General features: G+C 38.5%; 1 protein-coding gene across 13 annotated transcripts in view; it reads left to right on the forward strand.

The window, feature by feature from the left end:
• Positions 1-16,372, forward strand: part of KIF1B (kinesin family member 1B) — a 168,322-nt gene that overhangs the window by 7,985 nt on the left and 143,965 nt on the right. For all 13 annotated transcript variants that reach the window (XM_021095325.1, XM_021095324.1, XM_021095318.1 and 10 more), the window contains exon 2: positions 7,931-8,100. In XM_021095325.1, the coding sequence (XP_020950984.1) occupies positions 7,995-8,100 (106 nt within the window). In that variant the 5' untranslated portion in view covers positions 7,931-7,994. The remainder of the gene's footprint in view (positions 1-7,930; positions 8,101-16,372) is intronic.

Consider the following 16,372-nt stretch of genomic DNA (forward strand, 5'->3'; position numbering starts at 1 on the left):
TAACTAAGATTATTTCATTCTTGTTTATTCACTTTGCTGAAAGGTCAGTTTGAGTATAGTCTTCTCCTTAGACTCCTAATAAATAATCCAGAGTACCTCTGATGACAAGTGAGAATGGCAAGATCAAAGTTAAACAGGGGAAAATTTAGAAAAATTCAAATGAATTAGATCTTAATGTTTTATTATCCCTTTACTGTTAGCGACCTTCTGGAATTTTTGCTCCATTCCACTTACTAATGCTTCTAATCATATGTCATAAAGAAGGAAAACTGATCAGAGGAACAGTCTAGAACCGAGGCTGTGTAAGTGATTTAGGGTATGCGTGGTTGCCTCTCCTACCTGCCTTTCTTTGGCTCTTTAAAACTTGGAAAATGTATTTTAATTTTTGTTGTTTTCCTATAGCAGCTGCTGCTTCTTTTTTTTTTTTTTTCTTTTTGTCTTTTTTTTTTGTCTTTTTAGGGCCGTACCTGCGGCATATGGAGGTTCCCAGGCTAGGGGTCTAATCGGATCTGTAGCTGCTGGCCTACATCATAGCCATAGCAATGCCAGATCCAAGCCGCATCTGCGACCTACACCACAGCTCAGGGCAACACCGGATCCCTAACCCACGGAGCCAGGGGCGGAACCCACAACCTCATGGTTCCTAGTGGGATTCGTTTCCTCTGCGCCACAATGGGAACTTCTCCCATAGCTTCTTTCTTTCTTTCTTTTTTTTTTTTTTGTCTTTTTTTGCTATTTCTTGGGCCGCTCCCGTGGCATACGGAGGTTCCCAGGCTAGGGGTCAAATCGGAGCTGTAGCCACTGGCCTACGCCAGAGCCACAGCAACGCGGGATCCGAGCCGCGTCTGTGACCTACACCACAGCTCATGGCAACGCCGGATCGTTAACCCACTGAGCAAGGGCAGGGACCGAACCCGCAACCTCATGGTTCTTAGTCGGATTCGTTAACCACTGCGCCACGACGGGAACTCCCCCAAGTATATATATTTAGGTTCAGGTTGTTTGGGGAAAATGATTTTAAAATGTACTCATCACTTCCAAAGAAGAATGACTGTTAGCTTTTTTATTTAGGAAGGAATTTGAAATTTTATCCTTTTTCTTTTTGATCAGTTAATCTTTCTCTATTTTGGAACAGCTTATGTTTTTTATTAATACTATTCCAACATCGTCTGTTGATACACAGTAAATTCAACCAAAATATTTTGACTATGATATTTAAGACCATGTGATGTAGAGAATTAGAAATATGACTAAAATTTTGTTCTTGTCCTCAAGGAACTTAAAATTTACAGTAGAGATAAGAAAAGCAAATAACTTCTCCTGCCCTAGGTAAGGTGAGAAGTATTAAATGGAGAAGTATTTGCATTTGGTTTGCGGGGTGGGAAGAATCTATGAAGGCTTTAGAAATAGGTAGCGTATGAGAAGGTCCTAGAAGAAAAATGGGATTTTGAGAAGGAAGGGTATAATGGGTTGAAGGAACTTTGGAGCAAATGTGCAGAGACAGAAAAACATGAGATGTTTTCAGGAAACCCTCTGGTGGGTGGTTGTTAAGGAATGTGGATGGAAGGCAGTGTTTTGTGGGTTTGTAAAAATGGGTGGTTTATGTTACAGAACACATTGAATGCCAATGTGGGGAGTGCAGTCCTTGCTTGGTAGATTGTAGCGGAAGTTGGAGGATTTTTAAGTGGACAGTGATATGAAGAGACCTGTGCTTCAGGAGGATGAAAATGGCAGTATTGTATAGTACGGTTGGAATAGGTGAAAGAAAAAGTGGTTAAGATGGTTAACAGTCTCAGCGAGATATATTGAAGGCATAAAAGGTATGGTATAGTGGTGGTAGAACTGGAAAGAGAGATTTTAAAGGTTGAAGCCATGTAATTTTGGCAGTTGATTAGATGAATAGAGGAAGCAAGGTTTTTGGCCACTGTGGGAACAGGAGACTGGTGAGAACATTAAAAGAAATAGAAAAGAGGCAGAAGAGCCGGGGAAGGTGGAGAGAGAGTTTGGCTTTGAGTGTGTTGGGTTGAATGAAATGCCGGGAGGGCAGCTCGGTAGAGGAGTCAGCTATTGAGAAGTGTGTGTGGGGGGGGGACATCAAATATTCGATTTGTTAGTATTTTGGTTTCCAGTATATATATTTTTTTAATTGACAAAGGGCTTTATTTTTATTTATTTATTTATTTTGTCTTTTTGCTATTTCTTGGGCCGCTCCCTCGGCATATGGAGATTCCCAGCCTAGGGGTCTAATCGGAGCTGTAGCCACTAGCCTACACCAGAGCCACAGCAACGCATGATCCGAGCAGCGTCTGCAACCTGCATCAATGCCGGATCGTCAAGCCACTTAGCAAGGGCAGGGACCGAACCCGAAATCTCATGGTTCCTAGTCGGATTCATTAACCACTGCACCACGACGGGAACTCCGGTTTCCAGTATTTTATATCTAAAACTCAGCAAGGAGGTTTCAGCTTTTGTTGTCGGTTTGTAAGTTACTTAGCAGCATTTAGTAACACTTTGTAGGCCCTGGCTAGAACACAGCAGAAGAAAGTGGCTTTTTTTTTTCTCTTAATTTATATATCTACAATATTTAGTAACTGTCAACATTGAAATCTCTTTTATCACCCCTCCCCCAGTCATACTGTTTAATTGAAGAAACTGGGTGACCCAACCTATAGATTTTTTCCGTAATCTGGGTTTGGATGATTGTATCTTCTAGGTATCATTTAAGTTGTTTCTTTGCTCCCTAGATGTCCTGTAGATGGAGGCTTGATTCTGTTGAGGTTTTTTTAAGGAGGTGGGCTAAGAATATTTACTGATGTTGCATTTCCTGTTGTAGCACCTCAGGAGGCGTAGGCCACCTAGGTGTCCCACTTTGAGCGACGTTAAGATCGATGATCATTTGGTTCAGATGTTGTCAGCCTTAGGGCCGCTTTTGTGGAACACGGAAGTTCCTAGACTAGGGATCAAATCAGAGCTGCAGCTGCTGGCATTTGCCACAGCCACAGCAACGTGGGACCTGAGCCATGACTGCGACCTACACCACAGGTTGTGGCAACCCAGATCCTTAACCCACTGAGTGAGGTCAGGGGTTGAACCTGCATCCTCATGGAGGCTAGTCGGTTTCATAACCTGCTGAGCCACAAAAGGGCACCTGTTTAAGGCTTTTTTAGTAGTGATGATGCAGAGAACCTTTATATTAGTAGGGTTGGAATTCTGTCATTTTTTCTGCATTTATTAGCTGGCATTTTTTCTGTAAAGAACTTTCCCTCATTGACTATTTGGCTGTCGTGGATTATAGTACAGGATATATAGACTGGGTGTATGCAACATTCCTTTGTTTTATTTGCCAGTTTTCAGAATAATGAAGTTTTTGAAAGTATCGTTATGGAGTTCCCACTGTGGTGCAGTGGGTTAAGAATATGACTGCAGTGGCTTGGGTGGCTGTGGTTCGATCCCCAGCCTGGTGCAGTGGGCTAAAAAGGTCCAGCATTGACAAAGCTTTAGCATAGGTCACAGCTCTGGCTTGGATTTGGTCCCTGGCCCGGGAACTTCCAAATGCCATGGGTGCAGCCATAATATTTAAAAAAAAAAGAAAGAAAAGAAAAAAGTATCTTTTGAACCCATGGATTTATATATTTAACGTTTTTCAATCCATTTGCAGTATGTTTGTATGTATGTATGTATATTTTTGCTCCAGTGGGAGCGCTTGTAAGTTGGCACCTGGATCCTTTTGCCATGATTCCCTTTATTTTTGATTTCTTGCTTGTTGTTATACTAAAATGTCCCAGGATTCCTGAAATTTCTTACCCAGACTTGGAATTAGCTATTTTTTCAAGGAACTCAGGTTCAAAGAGATTTTTTGAAGGAATAGGATTTTTCACTTTGGGAGGCTGTTAAAAAACAGAACGAGATAGAATGCAGTCATGTAAAATGATGGCAGTGTTCTCACAATGTGTTTGGGACTGTCAGAGCCGTAGGAAATGCCAGTGATTCCTAGAATGTTTGGGTAGTCATTTGGAAGAGGTAAGACTGGAGCTGGGCCATCAAGTAGAGGAGAAAATGAAGATCCATAGGCTCATTGTAGGGGAGAGATTGTTAGGAGGTGTGAAACCATGTGTGTGGGATCATAAAGGAGCTTGACAAGAGAGTACCATGACTGACTGATCTTTAAGCACTGGGGAGTAAGAGAAAGTTCTTGGGTTTGAAAGTGAAATGGGAAGTCATACTTTAGAAAGCTTAGTATTGCAGTAGAGTTAAACAGTTGCAGAAAGTGGGGTTCTCAGCTGGAGATTTACAACGTAATCTTCAGGAAAAAAAAAAAAGGCAACTTATATCTGGGGCCTGTCTCAAAACTAGGAGCGTCTAGGCTCATTTGCTCTTCAGAAGACCCCTGTGTTATTGTTTTATGCATGCCCTTCCCACCTCCTTTAAGGACTATTGGTTGGATTAAAAATAAAGGCTCAAAGATTAGTTCCACTCTTGTATGGATGCTAGGCATGAGGTGATAATGACATGGATTAGGATCAGGGCACTGGAATGAGAGGAAGGAAGGGATAGAAAAATGGAAGTTTGTGTTTTAAAAGTTTTCATATGGTATTTCATTAATAATGTTAACACTAATAAAATAATTCGAAGAGAAGGAAACAAAGATGAGTCTAAGATTTATGATATGGGGCCAGATAGAAATGGGAAGATTGGCAGAGATAGCTAGTTTGGGGACACATTGAGTGTTGAGATGATGGCTGTATATTAAAGTGAACTCTAGGGAGTTGAAATGTGTTCTGTGTCTTGCTTTTTGTGAGTGCTTCGTTTACTCTTTTGGCACAATCCTGTAACAAGTGGCTGTAGATCATGCTGTATTGGTTGGAAGGGTTAATAATACTAAGCTTTCATTTGATAAATGTGATCACAGTAAATATTTGATGTATTAAAACCCATTTGTTTAATGTAAAATGTGAAACAGACTGGAAGAAACATTGCAGCCAGATAAAAGCATTATTGTGGATAAATATTTTATGGAGACCTAAGTAGATATTTCTCCAAAGGAGACAGACATCCTGGTGGCCAGTAGGCACATGAAAAAATACTCAGTATCACTAATTATTAGAGAAATGCAAATCAAAACTATAACGTGGTACCACCTCACACCAGTCAGAATGGCCATCATTAATAAATCTATAAATAACAAATACTAGAAAGGGTATGGAGAATAGGAACCCATCTACACTGTTGGTGGGCATGTAAATTAGTACAACCACTATGGAAAACAGTATGGAGATTCCTCAGGAAACTAAATAAAGAACTAAGATATGATCCAGCAATCTCACTCCTGGGCATATATCTGGGCAAAACTGTAATTCAAAAAGAAAAAAAAAAAAGATACATGCACCCTACCTGTATGTTCATAGCAGCACCATTCACAATAGCCAAGACATGGAAATATCCTAAATGTACATCCGCAGATGAATGGATTAAGAAGATGTAGGAGTTCCCATCGTGGCGCAGTGGTTAACGAATCCGACTAGGAACCATGAGGTTGCGGGTTCGGTCCCTGCACTTGCTCAGTGGGTTAACGATCCGGCGTTGCCGTGAGCTGTGGTGTAGGTTGCAGACGCGGCTCGGATCCCGCGTTGCTGTGGCTCTGGCGTAGGCCGGTGGCTACAGCTCCGATTCAACCCCTAGCCTGGGAACCTCCATATGCCGCGGGAGCGGCCCAAGAAATAGCAACAACAGCAGCAACAACAACAAAAGACAAAAAAAAAAAAAAAAAAAAGAAGATGTGGCACATAAACACAATGGAATACTATTCAGCCATAAAAAGAATGAAATGATGCCATTTGCAGCAACATAGATATAACTAGAGATTATCATACTAAGTGAAGTCAGAAAGAGAAAGACAAATATCATATGATATCATTCATATGTGGAATCTAAAATATGGCACAAATGATCTAGTCACTTATGGAGCATGATAATGTGAGAAAAAAGAGTGTATACATATGTGTGACTGGGTCACCTTGCTGTACAGTAGAAAATTGACACAACACTGTAAACCAGCTGTAATGGAAAAAATAAAAATCATTATAAAATTTAAAAATAAAATAAAATAAAAAATAATCCATGGTAAAAAAAAATAGCTGTAATGGAAATAAAAATGATTGAAAAAATAAAAAGTAAAATAAAATATGGCACAAATGAAACTATCTACAGAACAGGGATGTAAACAGACTCACAGACATAGAGAACAAACTTGTGGTTCCAAGGGGGAGGAGGGAGGAGGGAGTGGGATGGACTAGGAGTTTTAGGTTAGTAGATGTGAACTATTACATTCAAATAGATAAATAGTGAGGTTCTACTATATAGCCCAGGGAACTATATCCAGTCTTTTGGGATGGGCCATGATGGAAGATAATATAAGAATTTATATATATGTATGATTGGGTCACTTTGCCGTGCAGAAGAAATTAGCACAGAACTGAAACTCAACTATAATAAACATTTTTTTTTTAAATTAAAAAAAATACTTTAATCATTTGAAATACAAAAGAAGTCAGTAAACCAGGTAAAGAACTTGAACCAGATAATTCTGGTTGAACAACTGGGAAATATAATTCATTAATTCATTCCTTCAGCAAGATGTAGTGAGCTCTTTCATCAGACGCTGTTTTAAGTGCTAGCAAACAAGGTCTCTGGGGGTGTGTGAGAGACAGACAATAGACGTGTTCCAAAAAACAAGACTTCCAAATAATGTTAAGAAAGTAAGATAGGGTATTTATTTTTGCCTTTTCCTGTGGAAAACATAGTTGTACAGCTGGAGGTTAGCATTCCTAACCTTTACTTAATTATGTGGAAAAAAGTTGGTCAGATTTTAAGTTCTGTTGGAGTTCCCTGGTAATTGGACCCATAAGTAATTTTCTTTCTTAGTTTTTTCTTTTGTTCAGTTCTTCTCACAGATGTTTTATATAGTGGATAGAGTACAGATTGAGATCTGTTGTTTTTTGTGGAAATTACTTACGTGGGTTCTTTTCACAGAATAGTGTTCGTTTTGTTCTGTTAGGAGGGAAACTGTTGCTCTAAAAAATGTTCACATTTTTTCCTGTGGTTTTATTCAGTAGTGAAATGTAGTGATTTGATTCTGCCATGAGTCAGAGGATAGAACTTGGGTCTCTTGGAACTCTACTTACTGTACAGGATAGTCACGAGGGTCAGATGAGGTACATATGAAAGGATTCGTGTTAAGTTAAAGGAATCCCAGGGTAGCTAGAAGTTAAAGAAGCTAGCTAGAGCTTTTGTCCTTTGCTGTTTAAATATACATTGTGTAATTGGATGTTTTAAGCTGAAATTAAAATATAAAAATTCAGTACATTTCTTTATAAAGACAAGTAATAAGTTGTTTTACAGATAGGAAGTTACTTGTACAAAGAATCCTCTTTTTTTTTTTTTTTTTTGCTTTTTAGTGCCTCAGCTGAGGCATATGGAGGTTCCCAGGCTAGAGGTCCAATTGAAGCTACAGCTGCCAGCCACAGCCACAGCCTCAACTACTCAGGATTGGAGCTGCGTCTGCCATCTGCACCACAGCTCACAGCAATGCCAGATCCTTAACCCACTGAGCAAGGCCAGGGATCGAATCTGCCACCTCCTGGTTCCTAGTTGGATTAGTTTCCCCTGCACCTCGACGGGAACTCCTACATTTTTTATTACTAAGTTTTGGGGACTTTTTAGTTATAGTAAAGAGATAGTAGAACAGGAAAACAAATTGCAGTCTTCAGTTTTCTACCTGATAATTTACTTTTGAGAATGTAAGATTAATAGGGAAGAAGAGGTTTTAAGAAATGAAAATATAGTACTAGTATATAATAGCTCTTATGCTCAAGTTAGCCCATGCTTTCTTTAATTCTGACTATCTTGTAAGAAATCTTTTTCTTTTTTAAAGGAAATTTGGACATAACTTCGTAAGAAGATTTGAATCTTTATTCCTGAACTGCAAGACCATCAGCATGTCGGGAGCCTCAGTGAAGGTGGCGGTCCGTGTGCGGCCCTTCAATTCTCGAGAGACCAGCAAAGAGTCCAAGTGCATCATTCAGATGCAAGGCAACTCAACCAGTGAGTTCATGTTGTTATCTATCAACTCTATCTTATTTTCCTATTCTTTCCCCTTTTCCTCCTTGCTGTGATCAGAATAAATGAACATTTGGGCATCAAGACTTGGAACTTTGCTATTCTGAATGATCCATTGACTGCTTTCCCCCTGTGATATTAGCAGTAGCATATTTAAATATGGACCCTTTATTTTGTTTTTTACAGTTGAGGAGTCCCTGGAGAACTGGGCTAATTTAGCTAGTGTTATTAAGTTGAAATCTTAACAATAGTAAAGGTGTAAGCAGTGATTTTTGGTAAATGATGATGTGAAATATACCTGTTAAGTCTCCAAGATTACTTTTCTTTGTTGATTTAAATAGCACTTGAGGAGTTCCCATGGTGGATCAGCAGTACCGAACCCAGCTAGTATCCATGAGGATGTGGGTTTGATCCCTGGCCTTGCTCAGTCGGTTAAGAATCTGGCATTGCCCTGAGCTATGGTGTAGGTTGCAGAGGCTGCTTGGATCCTGAGTTGCTGTGGCTGTGGTGTAGGCCGGCAACTACAGCTCTAGATTTGACCCCTAGCCTGGGAGCTTCCGTATGCTACAGGTGCGGCCCTAAAAAAATGATAGATACATAAATAAATAGCACTTGAACCAAGATGGTCTTAACACTTCTTTGAGTTTTAAGTGCTTAGAGTTGAACAACAGATTGAGCTCTAACAGATAGTAAACTTGTGAATTATTACTAAAATTACCAGTCATTTCTTCTTAGCTTGTTTCCCTATGTAATTGCTTAGGTGAAAAATGGCTGAAGCAGAGTTTTTTGGTATTTGGATTAATTACTTGATACGGATCTGTAGGCCAATTATTACGTACAATATTGGTAGGTTCTACTATCTTGAAACCTATAACTTTGTGAGAAAGCAAAATTATTGTTCTTTTCAGACACAAGTTAATGCTGAATTATTGGGAAAACTGTTTTGATCTTATCTGTTTGTAAAGGAATCTCCCAGTGGGAAATAAAACTATGCATATTTAAGGTGTACAGTATGTATGGTGCTTTGATATGTTTATACCTTGTGAAATGATTAGCACAGTCTAATTAACATATTCATCACATCTCATAGTTACCTTTTATTTTGTGGTCAGAACACATGAGAGCTACTGTCTCAGCAGAGTTTACATATACCATGTGCAGTCATCAAGCTGCACGTTAGTGTCCAAAACTTTATCTTCAAGTTTATAATCCTTTGATCAATATCTCCTTTTTTCCTCCAACCCCCAGCCTCTTAAAACCACTATTCTCTGTTACTGTGAGTTTGAGTTTGCCTTTTTTTTAAATATACATTTCTTATATAAAACTTTGAACTTTCTTTTGCTTATACACTTTTCTAAACTTGCTACATAGGACTTGCAACATTCTGTTTTTTCAAAAAAGATTCAAAAGTAAAAGTCTATAAACTGCTGTACCGTTGTTTGTATTTTACATTTCTTTTGTCAGTTGTGCCAGTGATTCTATGAATTATGTATTCTATGAATAATTGTAAAGGAAAAAGAGATACAAAATTCAGTATTGAATTGTACACTTTTTTATGATTGAACTCAGGACCGTGCTAGCTTCCTCTGTATGGTTCCAGTTTTAGTATAGGTGCTACTGAGATGCACACACTGAATCCCGATTATTGAGCCTATGATTCCTTTTTGAAAAATACATTTATTTATAACAGAGGATGGAGGCATTTTTGGCTGTTGGTGTTGCCTCTAAATATGCTGGTGTATATCACAATTTCTTTTTTTTTTTTGACTGCATCTGCAGCATGTGGAAGTTCTCTGGACCAGGGTTTGAACCTTCACCACAGCAGCAACCCGAGCCGAGCCACAGCAGTGACGACACCTGATCCTTAACCCACTGCACCACAATAGAACTCCTAAAGGGTGGAAAATCCTGGATCGGGAGCCAGAATTGATTCCAAAAATAACTACTTTTCTCTGATATGTTTTGCATATTAAACTCTCCAGCCCCCAGTGTCATGGAGTTGGATATTCATCCATGATCGGAGTCTATTGCTACTTTTCTTATAGGGTTGGAAATCTTAACTAAAAACATTTAAGTAGAATGTGAGTATTAAAAGGCCATATGCATGAAATGCAAGTCAGTTTATCATATAATAAAAGAAATGGGAATTTTTATTAGTGCAAGTAATAATACTAATGCTTTTTTTTTTTTCCTCCTGCTTTTTAGGGCTGCACCTGAAGCATATGGAGGTTCCCAGGCTAGGGGTCGAAATGGAGTTAGAGCTGCTGGCCTGTGCCATAGCCACAGCAACATGGGATCCAAGCTGTGTCTTCAACCTACACCACAGCTCACAGCAACTTCAGATCCTTAACCCACTGATCGGGGCCTGAGATCGAACCCACATCCTTATAGATACTAGTCGGGTTCTTAACCCACTGTGCCACAACAGGAACTCCTAATGTTTTTTTCTTGAGAAATCATTTTGGAATGCCCACATCTTAAATGGGTTATACGTTTAGATTCTTTGTCAAGGTCAAATATCATTACCTTAATTTCTCCCAGTTTTGATTTGTGTTTGTGAATAGGTAAGACTTTCACAAGGTATAAAATTCAAAAGGTACAAAGATTGTATATGTTACAAATCTTCTTCTCACTCCATCACATGGTCAACCAGCTCCTCTCCCCAGAAGTAACTTGTGTTAGATTTCCTTCCAGAGATCATTTAAGCAGCAGTATCTTTTTCTAAGGTACATTTCCCCTTTAATTAGTGATAAGGTATAATGGTAGCTTATTTTTCACTGCATTGTGTATTTTAAACACTTGACCAAAACTATTCATTTTTATATCTTGGCAAGAGTTGTGGTTTTTTTTTTTTTTTTTGAGATTTCAGCATGAAAGACTATCTATATAAGTTTAATAGGACTTTATTTATTAGCACATATCTACTATGTTGTGTAATGGTATGCTAAGTACTAAATGGATATAAAAAAAGGTAATATATTGACTATCCAGTAGAATAAAACTGTTAGAATGTATAACAAAATTAGAAGATTTTCTCTCGTTCTGGATAGTTAAGTGAAATGGATCTGAGTCTGCTTGATTTTCTGACTTTTTTTCACTAAGATTATTGATGGCTAATAGAAAAGGTGTTAGACCTCATTATGTCTAAGATATGTGGCTTTCTTTTTGATCTTATTATTTTGATTGTACAGAAAATAATGTCAGTTTAGTGGGAAAAATAAAATTATCCAAATATAATATCACTCTGGATGAAGGATTACAAATGTTTTCACTTATAGTAGATAGCAAACTGAAGAAGAAAGTAAGATTCCTAGTTGATCATCTTCTGAGGATAGAGCCATACATTTTGGAGTCTGTGAGGATATAAGTTCTATTTACTCTTTCTTGTTTGTTTCCAGCAAAAATCCGTCCAAAATTAATGAAAATATGTATATGTCTTTTTTTTGGCCTTGCCTGTGGCATGTGAAAGTTTCCAGGCCAGGGATCGAACCCTTGCCATAGCAGCAACCCTAGCTGTTTCAGTGACAGCGCTGCAGTGACAATGCCGGAACCATAACCTACTGTGCAATAAGAGAACTCCAAAATTATGCATATGTCTTTTGATGAAGTATTAAAGAAGAAACGCCTTGTTTTTATTACAAAGTAATTAATATGGTCAGAATAGGTCTGGGGGTATTGTACTGGTCCCCTGAAAACCAGTCTGTGGATCATCTTAAGCATGGTGCTGAACTTTCAATGGTCTTTCCATCATATTATTGTCCAGAACCTGTCTAGACACAGGGTGAGTGGCTCTGTTCTGCCTTGCACTTCCTTTCCTTTTCTCCTTTGAGAGTCAGCTGTGATGAGCATGGAGTTGCACGCACTGTAGGTCTCTCCCCATAAAGAGTTGTTGAAGTTTGTGGTGGGAGAGACAAGGTATACCAAAATATAAAGTGATCCAACTGATAATTGCCGTAAAAAAGGGTTTTTAAAAAGTACAGATGTGAGTTTTACAAAGGGCACATGTTAAATTCATAGATGATAGGGCATTTCAGCTGAGCCTTGAGGAGTAAGATTTATATGAAACATTCAGTATGTTTGGGGAAAATTTGAGAATTGTAGCTTATCAGGATTTACTAGTGTTATATCCGGATACTGATACTCGTCATCCCCATCTGGCTCTAACACATTGCCTCTTTGCATTTAAACGTTCAGCAGGAGAAATTTGTGACTTTTAAAATAATACTAGTCTGGAGTGCCCTTCGTGGCTCAGTGGTTAATGAACCTGACTAGGAACCATGAGGATGTGGGTTCGATCCTTTGCCTCACCTGGTTAAGGATCCAGCGTTGTTGTGAGCTGTGGTACACCACAGACGCAGCTCAGATCCTGAGTTGGTGTGGCTGTGGCCCGCAGCTGTAGCTCCGATTCAACCCCTAACCTGGGAATTTCCACATGCCAAGGGTGTGGCTCTAAAAAAAACCAAAAACTAGTCTCCTGAAACAGAAATCCTCATTAGATGAATGAGCCTTAGAAAAAATAGTGTTCGTTTTCTAGCTGAATACTTACTTTGTCATGGTTCAGAAGGTTAATTTTGCTTCCTTTGAAAGATGTTTATTCTTGGAAAGCTAATTAGCTAATCCTATCAGAGACTTCTTCCTCTAGAATTTTTTGTGTTTTCAATCTTCTATTTCTATTTACAATTTTATATGGCAGTTTCTTAGTAATTTGACTAATATGTTAGTCAAGTAACTTTCAAGTGAGAGATTTTTAAGTGAGCCAATTTGTTGTGTTTAGAAAGTAGTGATGGCTTGTTTTGTTGTTGTTTTTTAAATGAGCTTAAGTTTGGGAGAGATAAATAATTTTAGACCTAGAGTTGTTGAAAAAATGAAATGAATTTGCTATAGCCACATGTGTTAGCTGCATTAAAAGACTGCTCTGCTGGCAAGCTGGCCTGGACTGCTGCTCATGGGGATTATAGCTGATTGCAGATGGAATGCAATGGAATGTTCCTGCCATAAGGTCTCTTAGGAAAAAATAGAAAGTGGTGAAGAGTACTTTAGGGAGTGTGCCAGATTTGAAAACCGAGTAGTGGCAGTTTTTATTCAAGTACTTTCTGGTCTCAGAAGAAGTATTTTCCATGGCACAGATAAATGTTACTGCCTTGACATTTTGGAGACCAGAGTGCATACAAATAGATTTGTTTAATAATATCCCATTATATACCCTAGATTTGTTTAATAATATCCCATTATATTCCAAGTTTCTCCCGTTTTGGAAACATTTTTTATTGTCTAATTACTTTAAAAAAGGAAAATGGGGCAAAATGAATGCTCTGACTTCTCACATTTATGGTTAGGGTACTTGTAAATCTGGAGGCTTTGAAACTTCGTAAATTTCCCTGTGGAAAAACAGGAGATAGTTAAAGTTGGTTTTCACTCCTTCAGTGATCTTTGCTTTGTCTTTAACCACAGAAATCTGTCTGTAACCTCCTGGTAAGTCTCCTTCATATTTTTATTGATCTTCCTTAGGCCAGGATCTTTTTTTTTTTTTTTTTTCCTCTAGGCCCAAGTATTAAGTGGGATAAAAGAAACACTGTGTGTTTGTTTTTTCCTGTTAATTGCTTACATGGCTTCGCACGTGTGCATTTCTAAACCAAATGCTGCACGTCACAACTGGTCCTGAGAATGACTTCATGTCCATTAATGAAAATTTGGGATGGGGAAATAATAGCGGAGGTTTGGAAAGGAAGACTTTTGAAAGGAATTCATATACATCTGTATGGTTTTTTAGCATGGATTAACATAACTATGTGAAAATAAAGGTAAATGCATATAAATTATCTTCATGAACATTGCGGATAATAAAGAAGAGGGAAAGAGAAGTTCCCTCTACTCTTCTTTACCATAGCCTGCTGGTGCACGTTGATGGATTTTTGTTGTTGTTCCAATTAGGTTAAATGGTTAGCAACTGTAATTTTGTATTCTGGTCTTTTCTTGTTAGTTTTTAGTTTTCTTATCTTCTAAGAATTACCCAGAGAATTCCTTTCCCTGGGGTCTGTGCTTAGACTTCTGAGTATCTATCAAGGTGGGAACATTTTAAAATTATATGCAAAATGTGTTATGCATTTTTTAGGGAGGGGGTAATCACTTTCAATACATTCTTAAAAATTTATATATGTACATTTTATTGAAGTATAGTTGATTTACAGTGTAGTGTTTCTGGTGCACAGCAAAGTGATTCAGTTGTGTACATATATATACACACAAACATAAAATGTTCTTTTTCATGTATTTATATATTTTTAATGGCTGCACCCACAGCATATGGACATCTTGGGCTAGAGGTTGAGTTGGAGCTGTAGCTGCTGGCCTATGCCACAGCTGGATCCAATACCAGATCCAAGTTGCATCTGTGACCTACACCAAAGCTCTTGGCAATGCCAGATCCTTTTAACCCACTGAGTGAGACCAGAGATCGAACCCACCTCCTCATGGATGCTAGTTGGGTTCCTAACCCGTTGCACCACAACGGGAACTCCCGTTTTCACATTCTTTATCCATTCATCTGTCAGTGGACTTTTAGGTTGCTTCCTGTCTTGGTTTCAGTACTTTTTTTTTTTTTTCTGGTTGCACCTTGCAGCATGTGGAAGTTCCTGGGCCAGGGATTGAATCCATGCCATAGCAGCGACCTTAGCCACTACAGTGACAACACTGGATCCTTAACTCTCTTTGCCACAAGAGAACTCCCTTCAGTACATTTTTAAAAAGACCTCTGTTCCCAAAAAGGGTTAAGAAGACTAGCCTAGTATCAAACCTTCTTTTCCAGGATAATCCAGGACGGGATTAAGTCAGACTAAGGTGTGAACTCCAATGTAACATCCAAAGTGCTTCATGGTGCCCCTAGAGAAATAGGGTGAGGCCAGCTCTTGAGCTGGTTCCCATTTCACTCAGAAAAAAAGCTAAAGTCTGTGCCGTGACCTCCCTTCTCCTTTTGCAAACCTATAGCCTCCTTGGTCTTTGACCTAGTAGTATATTAGGTAAATTCTCCCAGTCTAAAGTATTCTTCAGGAATACAATTTTTGTGGCTCTATTGTATTTATGAATCTTACATTATGTAGCTCATCCTCTGTTACCAGACGCTTGAGCCTTAGGTTTCTCATTTATTAAATGGAAATGTTGCCAGTGCCACTCAGCCTGCTCCAGAGGTTGTTGTGAGGATCAATTGAATCAGGTACACTACATAGGACGGTATTTGAAAATTATTTGTTAAATTGTTTTTTGTGGTTAGTCTTGGCACCTGAATTGTTATTTTAAATGGGAATATAAATTTAAATGCAGGAACAGTCCAACCTGTCACTCAGTTGGAGGAGGCTTTGGTATTCTGTATTTGGAACTGCTTTTTATTACGGTGTATAATTTAAACTTCTTCAGTTACTTTAATAAGTTGTTTTCACATCTAGATTCCAAAACAGCAAAGAGAGAATACTGAAAAAAACCTTGTAGGAAACCTATTGCTTTGCATCTTATTGTTCTAGTCTTGATTTTGCCTTTATTAAATCCAAACTGTACATCATGCAGCCTTTGTATGTACATTTTTTGCTTTTTTCAAAGAGGAAGGCAACCATGCCCAATTTTTTTTTTCAATGCCTTCTTTGCAATTCTCAAAAGATGTTTTGGAGTTCATCTTTGAGTCTGTGCCAACAGCAGAATGCTAATTGCTTTTGGTAGTTGCCCAGTGAAGTGTGAAGTGCTGCAATGGCAGCTAGCAAAGTGCATTTAGTGGTGTGCAGTTAGTGGGACTGCCAAGGGGACTCCAAGTACCGGTCATATAGTAGGCAAAGTTGGTATTCATAGATTTAATTTTAGGTAATGTATTGACAATGTGCTTATTTTATGAAAAAACATTTCTAGTGGTCTATAAAAGTCTTGCTTTGTACCTATAGGCGGTAAGAGTAAGATGTATGAAATTAGGTTTTTGAGAGCATCTGTGGGAAATAGATTTTTGTAATTTAGCAAGCATAAATTTAGCAAGCATAGGCTAGGAGGTTATCTTATCTTAGAGATAAGTAATCAAAGCAGTGATAAGACCATTATGAAGGCATTAGGAGAGATGTCTAAATAATTGAGAGTCAGGGCCAGGCTTGGTAGGGAATGTCTGGGAGGCCTCTTTTGGGCAGAACAGAAAATTGTATAGCCGAAATTAGCAGAAACCATGTAAATGAGGAAATGATTTAACTACATTTACTGTTTCTCTGTGACATTGTTCTGGTCTGATACC

This window comes from Sus scrofa, chromosome 6 (assembly GCF_000003025.6).
Source record: "Sus scrofa isolate TJ Tabasco breed Duroc chromosome 6, Sscrofa11.1, whole genome shotgun sequence".
NCBI classification, from domain to species: Eukaryota; Metazoa; Chordata; class Mammalia; order Artiodactyla; family Suidae; genus Sus; species Sus scrofa.